At 43.8% G+C, this 10000-nt stretch overlaps 1 protein-coding gene across 1 annotated transcript in view; it reads left to right on the top strand.

Moving 5' to 3' along the window:
- The window catches only part of LOC147018321 (protein Wnt-2b-like), a 75007-nt gene that overhangs the window by 47287 nt on the left and 17720 nt on the right, over positions 1–10000 (top strand). Inside the window, exon 3 of the mRNA XM_085900075.1 lies at positions 2354–2616. Coding sequence (XP_085756201.1) covers positions 2354–2616 — 263 coding nt within the window. The remainder of the gene's footprint in view (positions 1–2353; positions 2617–10000) is intronic.

Below are 10000 nucleotides of genomic sequence, written 5' to 3'. Positions count from 1 at the left end.
CATCCGTATGATCCGCATAGTGATTTGGCACATGTTTTACGCCGGATGCCTTTCCTGACGCAACTCTGGTCGCCTCTTCCGACACAGGGATATGGTACACCTATTTTAACCGGGGTATACACCGGCCCAGTACACTGGTACTTACTTCGCCGACCTCGGAAGGATGATAGGCTGAGTCAACCCCCTGGTGTATTAATTCAGTGGCCCAACGGGGCTTGAACTCAAGACCTTTTGGATCCCAAGCTGCTGCCCTAAACTACTGCGCCAACACCAGGCATTCATGATCTCAAATTTTAACAAAATTTGTAAAAACTAAGTTGAATGTTTAATTTTTTTCTTTTTTTTTCAGGGTAAAGGATGATGTTCACTCGAAATGAAAATGCATTTTGTGTGTTGGAATATGCTCGAACACAGTCAAACAAGAGTGTGCAGCGTGCATTTTCGAGAAAATTCAATAAAAATGCACCAACTGGAAAACAGATTTGGACATGGCACAAAAAATTCAAAGAGGAAGGCTGTCTGTGCAGGGCAAAGGGATCTGGATGACCACCAGGGCCGGAAGATATCGTCAATCAGGTTCGGGAAACATTTGTGTGAAGCTCCAGAAAGTCTGTAAGAAGAGCATCTATGGAAACCCAGATTCCTTGTACGACACTTTGGCGTGTAGTAAGGAAACGCTTGTGAATGACGCCCTATAAGCTGCAGCTCGTTCAAGCCTTAAACACGGATGACAGGGAAAGGCGCAAGCGATTCTGTGTCGCTATGCAAGAGAAACTTGAAGATGAGTTTGAAAAGCGTCTTGTTTTCAGTGATGAGGCTACATTTCATACGAGTGGCAAAGTCAACAAGCATAATGTTCGTATTTGGGGGAAAGAAAATCCCCATGCCACAGTTGAGCACATGAGGGACTCGCCGAAAGTGAATGTGTTCTGCGCAATCTCCAAGAATCGTCTTTATGGACCGTTTTTCTTTGAGGGAAACGTGACCGGCGATGTTTATCTGCAAATGCTTCAGAACTGGTTATTTGATGAGCTCATTGCTCATGAGCATGGACACTTCATTTTTCAACAGGGTGGGGCTCCACCTTACTGGAAGCTGACTTTGCAGACTTATCTCAATGAGAATCGACCAGGAAGATGGATTGGGCATGCCAGTGACAATGACAATGTGCTGTTGAAATGGCCACCATGTTCACCTGACTTGACACCTTGTGATTTTTTTTCTATGGGGCTATGTGAAAGGACTGGTCTATATCCCCCCTCTTCCTACAAGCCGAGAGGAACTTAAGCAGAAAATCACTGAGGCGCTGGAGAATGTTACGTAAGACATGCTACAGCGTGTTTGGCAGGAGCTGGACCACCGCCTTGACGTGTGTCGTGTCACAGGCGGTGCGCATATTGAACATTTGTGAAGTTTTGAGAAAACTGTTATAAAATCTACATCCCTCTGAATCTCTTCGAATTTTGATAAATAAATATTTTATTGTTAAACCTGAAGCCTATTTATTTTCGTTTGCCTGGGACATGCAGTTACTTAGATATTCACGTTTCAAATGGTCATTTTTTTTAGGGACACCATGTATATGTATGTATGTATATATATATATATATATATATATATATATATATATATATATATATATATATATATATATATATATATATATATATATATATATATATATATATATATATATATATATATATATATATATATATATATATATATATATATATATATATATATATATATATATATATATATATATGACTAAGTTATGGCCCCTTCCTACCCCATAAATGCATCGTGGCATTTATACGTCCTGAGCGCATGCGTTCGATTCCTGACGTGACAACAAACTTTTTGATTAGTGTTTTGTCGGCAAATTGTTGCATCCCAAAATGCATCATCCCTCGGATGTATATTAATCTTGGTGTCCCATGTGCTGGCATTACTTGTTGGTGTTGGAAGTCAGCACGTTGTCTTTCAGGTGAGTAATATCACCGGCACCCCAAATAAATGACAACTTCCTGCCATAAATTAATGCTGGGAGGGCCATGACAAACCAGCTCGTGTATTTTCTGGCCCAGGAAGTTGCTTCACAGTTCTTAGAGACCCAGAGCATGGAAAGGGTTTATGAGATTGATGAACTTATCATTCCTTGTCCGGTTAAACATGTAGCCTTTTGTTGAATCGGTTTTTTTGAAAACTTCAAAGGAATGACTGTACTGATATTATACCATGAAAGAATACAAAACACCATGAGTAAGGTTTAAGTTGGTGGGAGTGGTAACACAGACACGCACATGTCACTTCATTAAGCACATCATCCCGCCTTGTTTGCACCCCGTAGGCAGTCGTGAATCAGCCTTCGTGTACGCCATCTCGTCGGCGGGCGTGGTGCACGCGGTGGCACGAGCCTGCGGCCGTGGAGAGCTGCGCGCGTGCGCGTGCGGAGCCCCGGAGCACTCGTCAGGAGACTTTGCCTGGGCTGGATGCAGAGACCACGTGCGCTACGCCACGAGATTCGCGCGCGCGTTTGTGGATGCGAAAGAGCGTGCGGAGAAGGATGCGCGTGCCCTCATTAACCTCCATAACAATCGCTCAGGCCGCAAGGTAAGCACTGTGTCACTCATCCTTTCAAAGAAATCACCACGCAGGACTCGATAAGACACCTGAAGCGTCTGTCGGTGCTTCAGAATTTAACAAGTATGTCTAAATGTGCTCGTTATCTTCTTTTAAAAAAGTAATTTCCTCTCTCAAATCAATATACAGACATGGCAAAAAAAAAAAAATTGGCACCCTTGCACTTTTTTCAGATAACTCACAATTTTCTCCAAAAAATAATGTTGAAATTGATAAAAGTATTTGGTTTCCACAAATTTTTATTTCACTCTTACTATTACACAACCTTTGTTTTTCATTCAGAACTTGATATGTCCTTTTAAGTCATAAAATAAAAATAAATGGCATTGACAACCAAGACTTCATATTTGGTATCACAACCTTTGGACAAAATAACTGCAGTCAAGCGCTTCCTGTAGCCATGAATGAGCTTCCTGCATCTCGACTAGCAGTTTGGCCCACTCTTCTTGTGCAAACTGCTCCAGTTCTCCCAGATTTGAAGGGTGCCTTCTCCAAACTGGTTTTCACATCGCCCCACAGGTGGTCAATGGAATTTTTATCTGGACTCATTGTTGGCCATTTCAGAACAGTTCACCGTTTTGTCTTGAACTATTCCTGGGTGCTTTTTGAAGTGTGTTTGGGGACATTGTCCTGTTGCAAGATCCATGATCTTCGACGGAGACCCAGCTTTCTGACACTGGGTGAAACATTGTGTTCCAAAATGCCTTGGTAATCTCCTGATTTCATGCACACATTCAAGGCACCTAGTACCAGAGGCAGCACAGCAATCCCAAAACATCACTGAACCTCCACCATATTTGACTGAAGGAAAGGTGTTCTTCTTTTTGAAGGCTTCATTTTGTTTTCTGTAAACATAGAGATGATGTGCTTTACCAAAAAGCTCTAATTTGGTCTCATCTGTCCACAGGACATTCTCCCAGAAGGATTTTGGCTTGTTCAGGTGTGTTTTGCCAAACTCCAGTCAGGCTTTGTTATGTGTCTCTCTCAGCAGTGGGGTCCTCCTGGGTCTCCCACCATAAAACCCCCTTTCATTGAGTTGGCACGAGATGGTGCAAGTTGAAACGGTTGCACCTTGTATCTGAATGTCAGCTGGAATCTGTTTGGCAGTTGATCGAGTTGCTTTCTCCACCATTCGAACAATTATTCGCTGCAACCTTCTGTCAAGTTTTCTCTTGCGGCCACGTCCAGGGAGGTTGACTACAGTGCCATGGGCCTTAAACTTCCTGATAACATTGCGTATGGTGGACACAGGAACATCATGGTCTTTGCAGATGGACGAGAAGCCTCGAGATTGTCCATGCTTGGCGACAATCTTGTGTCTGACCTCCTCAGCCAATTCTCTGGTTTTCTTTATTTTCTCCATGCTCATTGCGGTAAACACAGTGAGACAAAACAGCAGAATGACTCCTTTTCTCTCTCCAAAATGATGTGCAACTTTTCAAACTGCTGTCATAATTTTTGTTGGCTGCTCTGAGAGCACCCTTATTCTGGATATTTCCATCTGTCTGTCTGTCCGCGAAACTTTGGTCAAGCCGAGGGGCTAAACCACTCAACCGATTCCAATGAAATTTGGTAGGTCGGACCAATATTTCTGGGAATCGTGTGCTTTCGAATATGGGACCCCGGGCCCTCGCAATGGCATAGCAACCGCCCTTTAAAGTGGTCAAAAAAAATCGAAAAAATAAAAATAAAAAATCGAAGCTTAGAGTTCTGTGCGCAATCTATCTAGCTCCCTTCATGCCAATTTGCAGTCCTAACAAAAAATATTTGTTGGAGGAGATAGGTTTTGGGCGAGTACATGTCGAACATTTCAGAAACGGTTTATTGCGACTATCTCAAAGAGAAAGAGTCTGATTTTGATGAAACTTGGGTGAAATGTGTACAATGTGGCTAGCATGTACACAAAAATGAATGGTTGCTATGCACACCTCTGTTGCTTAGCAACAGCTAAAATACTTTATCGTACATCGTACACTTATTGTGGACTGTACAAAAAAAAATCAATACCTCCGAGGGACCTGTTTTTTTGTGCCCAATGAGAATGTCTTACAGCATCATATAAAAAAATAAAATCTTTAGCGAATAGATAAATGGAATTACCAGGGCTGCCATTTGTTAGAGTCTCTTTGGAAACATGCCTGAAATTTCACAAGGCGGGTTTCTGGGCACAAACTAAGAGGGCTGTGATAATCATATTTATTGTGCTAAATTGATTGATAGCATGTACATGAATATTGGCTAGTCGTGTTGGCCAGCTTTCCATCTAGAGTGAGCAGCCATGTTGCCACCGGCTTGTATTAATATGACCCTCTTTATTTTGAGGTCACCGAGGAAAGGTGATTGTCCCACATTGACTTCCTTATCAGTATCCTTATTCAACCATGTCAAACAATTTATATGTGCCCAGATTTTAGAAACGTTTTGTGTGACGAAGTCGCATACTTCTACACAAAGGCAGTTTTGTAGGATCTATCTAAATACAGTAATTCTACAATACAAAGTCATCAAATGTATTGTTGATAAGCTTTCCAGGCTTCTCCGAAAAAGTCGTCACACTGACTTGCACAGCTGGTGGGAACTTCTCGCATGACCGTTGACAGAAACGTACATGATGATTTGAAACTGGCCTTCCAGTTTGGGGTTTGCTGCACATGAATGTCATATCAGCAGTTCCTATTTCCAGTTCATCAAAGTGAGCTTTCCCAGACCAGATACGTTGTTTTACTGTTTTATATTCATTCCTGTTTTGCTGGTCATGTTTTTGTCCAATTTTTTTTGTGCCAAACCGTATATTCTTGTGTTGAATTGAGTTTGTGTCCCTGGTAAAGTCTGGCCTACTCGTGAAGGGCTGGGCTTGTCAGGTTGTTGCTTCTGCCGCCGTTTTTGATCACACGTGCTTCGTTTTCACTCCTTTTTCCGAAGGTATTGTTACTTATATCCCTCAGCTTAATCACTTTCCTCATCTTGCTCTAAAAAAAAAAAAACACAAACAACAAAATCAGAAAAAAATTTATATCTCCTGTGTTCAGTTACTCCTTCATTCCCTATCCCTTATGCTTCAGTCACATTTGGTTCGGCGGCCGTAGGGTCTTCAAAATCTACGGCCACTAGCAATTATAGGGCGGCCGCAGTATTTCCATGGTCACACAATGTAACAGTCACATATGTTTTTATTTTTTGGGTAGCCGCATGGGGTATTTAGAAATTGTGGAGACCAAAAAACGTGGGGGTGCCGTACGGTCTTTGATTTGATGTCGCACGGTGACCTTAGGGCGTCCCTGCGGCGGCCATAGAATTTTCAAGGTAGATGCAAGGGAGCCTCAAGGTGCCCGCAAGGCGACCGCAGGGGGCCCTAAGGCAAACGTGGAAATAGTGTGGTCGCTGTAATTTTTGGGGGTTGGCAAAATTCATTTTTCATTGATAAGAGCCTGCGGAAAACACACGAATAACGCAAGCCCACCGTACGCCCCATGTACGGTCGACGTGGAACACATCTACGGCTTGTCGAATTGCTACGGCCAACCTAGAAATGAAAAAAGTTATAACTCCGCGCTTTAATTCCACGGAGACCCCTACGGCCTGTAAAAGATAGCCATACGGCATAGTGCCACCCTGAGGCCACCTCAGAAACTCTGCGGCCGCCGCATGTTTCTGTCAATTCGGGGGTGGGGGGGGGGCGGTACGGCTGCCATATCTTAGCCGTAGAGCAAATGTGACTTGTGCTTTATCCTTTTCAATATACCCAAACTGAATCTTCACTGAAGAAAACATTTCTTCCTTTAAAAGCTCTTAATAGCGAGAAAAGAAGCTTTAAAAAATGTCTGTGCCTTATTCTCCTTACCTTATTATTTGAGGCCTTATTCTTAGGCCTGAGGCCTTATTATATTATACTTGAAGCCTTATTCTCCTTACGACTCTGTCAGGAACAACCGAATCATTCTTCTTATTCATCGAAATCTTTTGCTTTTCTTTTCACAAGTTTTATTTCCCAAAACCTCTTCACACCTAAATACTTACTTCCTCCAGGTTCCTCTTGCACATACCACCAAATTTTTCCCCGTGCCTTGAACAAAAACCATTTTTTTACCACCCCACCCACAAAGTCCATCGACATGTATCCAGTTTAGGAACCCTGAGATATCCATTTTGCAGCAGATGTGTGTACACGACAATAAATACACCTTCACGTCTCCTCATGGTGTCAAACCTCTTGTCAGCACCGTCCTCCCCATCTGCTTCCCTCTTGTCCCACCCTGTCTCTGCTTCCCCCTCATCCTGCCCCCTCTCAGCTTCCTCCTATTCCTGCCCCCTCCACTTCTTGATTTTCCCCCCATGCCCCTTCCCCTCCTGGCTTTGCCCCAGCTCTGCACCCCCATATATGCCCCAGCCCCCCCCTGCTTCACCATAGCCCTGTACCCCCAGCATCGTACCAGCTCTGCATCCCGTCAGCATCGCCACAGTCCCACCCCCCCAGCTTTGCTCCAACCCCATACTCTCCCAGCTTTGCCCCAGTCCTGCAGTCTACCAGATTCACCCCATCGCCACACCCTCATAGTTTTCCTCCACCCCGTATCTTCTTCTCATTCCTTTCCATATTCCTGCACCCCACCAGCAGTTCCTCCTCCCCCGTCCCTAACTGCATAGACCTCAGCTCCAACCTGACAGAGCTCTTAATCTAGGCCACTGCCGATAAACTGGACATCATCTGTTAAACAGAATCTTTCTTCTCATAGGACATCAATGACTCCTTCATGTCTCTCTCTAGCTATTGTCTCCTCCAGTTTGATTGGCCTGACCCTTGTCCTGGCTGCAGAGTCGCACTGTACATCGAGAACTCCACTTCTCTCTCTCTCTCTATGTACTGCTCTTACACCTCACAACTCCCAGGAGTACCTTGAGCTGTGACTTCTTTTCTGCTCCCACCTCATGTCTGTCTGTGTGTTGCAGCATCCTATAAATAGTGATGACTGCATCTACATCTCTCTCAGATGACATGGATCAACTTTTACCCACTCATCCCAACTCTGTCTTCCTCATATGTGGTGATTTCAATTGTCACTATCCAACTTGGCTGGCACTTCTCACCAACCATGCAACTTCTGCAAAGGACTTCTGTGACCTAAAATTTTCCCACCAAGATTTTTGTGAATGGCAAATTCTCCCTTCTGTATTTGGAGTGATCAACTTCCCCGCCAATGTATCTTGGTCTTCCTCGACTCCAACTGGTTCATCAGCTCATATGTTTATAAAGGTCAACATCTCTCTCTGGCCATTCAAAGAGAACACCCTCAGTGATGGCCTATCTGACAGTCCACTCAGGCAAACAACTGTCACATTTTAGAGCTGGTCTCATATGTGTATATATATATATATATATATATATATATATATATATATATATATATATATATATATATATATATATTATCTGTGATATTAACTCAGCCTGGGAATTCTTCCACAGAAACTGCTCTCGCTAATGCACAGATTCATCCCATATTGACTACAGTTATCATACCCTTCCTTCCACCCAGAGGATACTGAATCCTGTGGTGAGTCAGTTGCCTTAAAACAACTTTCCTTCTCTTCCTGGATGGTAAATCCCACCGAAGGCAACATCAGATCATTCCACAAAGACCGCAACAAGTGTATGTTTATTCTCAGGAGGCAGAAAACAACATTAGTTCAACATCAAAATTGAACTTTCTAACTTGTCCCCCTCCTCTAAAACCTGGCGGCACTTTCTTAAATCTGTCTCTGGAGTATTCTACCCTCCATCCCTTCCCTCTCTTCAAATTGGCACTACAGGCGACTCCTCTCGTGAGAATGCCAAATGCCTCAATTCTGTGCTTTATTCGAACTTGTGTTTCCAATCCCTTGCTCTCTGTACCCACCCTTCCCAGTCACACCCAACTGCTCTTGGCATCTATGTATTTTGCACCTGAGAAGGTGGAGAAGTTTGTCAAACATTGACTCTGATTCTGCAACTGGACCGGACGGCATCAGCTCAGGAGTCCTAAAACCTGCTCTGCTGTTCTTGCACATCCTCTCTCTGCCCTTTTCACCCCATGATTTGTTATTGGTCATACTTCACTGCAAGGAAGTCAGCCAACATCACTGCATTGCATAAAAAAGTGCAAAAATGGTTTTCCTCAACTACTTAACTAACTTAACTAATTAACTTAACCTCAACTAATTAACTAAGCTTAATTCCAATGATCAGCAATGTCATGGAATCCATCATCGCAGAAGACAAAAAATCCTTTCTTTTTTCCCCAATGACCATCTCAGAAAATCAATTCCGATTCAAACTTGGTAACTCAACCTTGGGCATGCTGCTTCAAATCCCAAAGATGGATGGAGGCCCTCAATGTCAGACATGAGATCAGGGCCATCTCTCAATATATCTCAAGCATTCAATATATATTCTGGTGTTCTCTTTGAATGGCCAGAGAGACGTTAACTAAAATAAAGACATGATCTGATGAACCCATTGGAGTTGAGGAAGATCAAGATATATCCTGCTTTGCTCTCCAAGCTCTTTGCCGAAGGAATCCAAGGCCACCTCCACCCTTGGGTTATACTGACTTCCTCCACTGTCATAACCAACAAGTGGCTCTCTGAATCCTTTCATCTCCTCTCCCTGTCAAGGCTGGTCTGCTCCAATGCAATGTTCTGGACCGAGTCCTATTCCGGATCTTCATCAATGATCTCTCAGACTGGAAAATCCTGTTTGTCTTTCGGACATCCCTCATCCTTCAGATAGACAAGCAGGAACCTCTTCCTTCTCTTCAGTCCTTGACAAAAATCACCAACTTGTCACCGACTGGTCTTCAACACTGAGAACATCCCTCCCTTCTCCCTCTCTCGAAGTCAGGTCAGGGTCAGGCATGCACCAGAGCAGCACCGTCATTGGCCCACTATCCACCGGTACTCCAGGGGCCTCCATCAAGCCATCCTCCAGGCAGATGCCTGGCCCATCCCCATCTCTTTAAGATGCTGATTAACCTGTTGCAACCACGAAGTACGTGGTCGGCCCATTGGCCGCCTCCACTCACGAGGCTCCCTCGCTGAGAGAATCTGGTGAGCAGGATCAGAGTCAGGAAAACGAGCCACATATCCATACAGCCGAACTGATGCTCACGGACTATGCAGGTAACAAATCTCATGTGAGTCTCTCTCAGCAACCACTCATTATACACAAAGTCCAACCAGCGATAACCAAGAATTCTCCGGAGACCTCGTACCAAAGGAATGAAGTCTGTTTCAGATCCCTGGTCAGAATCCAAGTCTCACATCAGTAGAGCAATACTGGAAGCAGCAACGACCTGAAGACTCAGACTTTCGTCCTTCT

Source organism: Eptatretus burgeri, chromosome 10, assembly GCF_056783735.1.
Source record: "Eptatretus burgeri isolate ZD-2024b chromosome 10, Ebu_testis_v1, whole genome shotgun sequence".
In the NCBI taxonomy this organism is placed as follows: Eukaryota; Metazoa; Chordata; class Myxini; order Myxiniformes; family Myxinidae; genus Eptatretus; species Eptatretus burgeri.
Note: the sequence above shows the minus strand (reverse complement) of the source record. Positions and strands in the feature narration are given on the sequence as shown.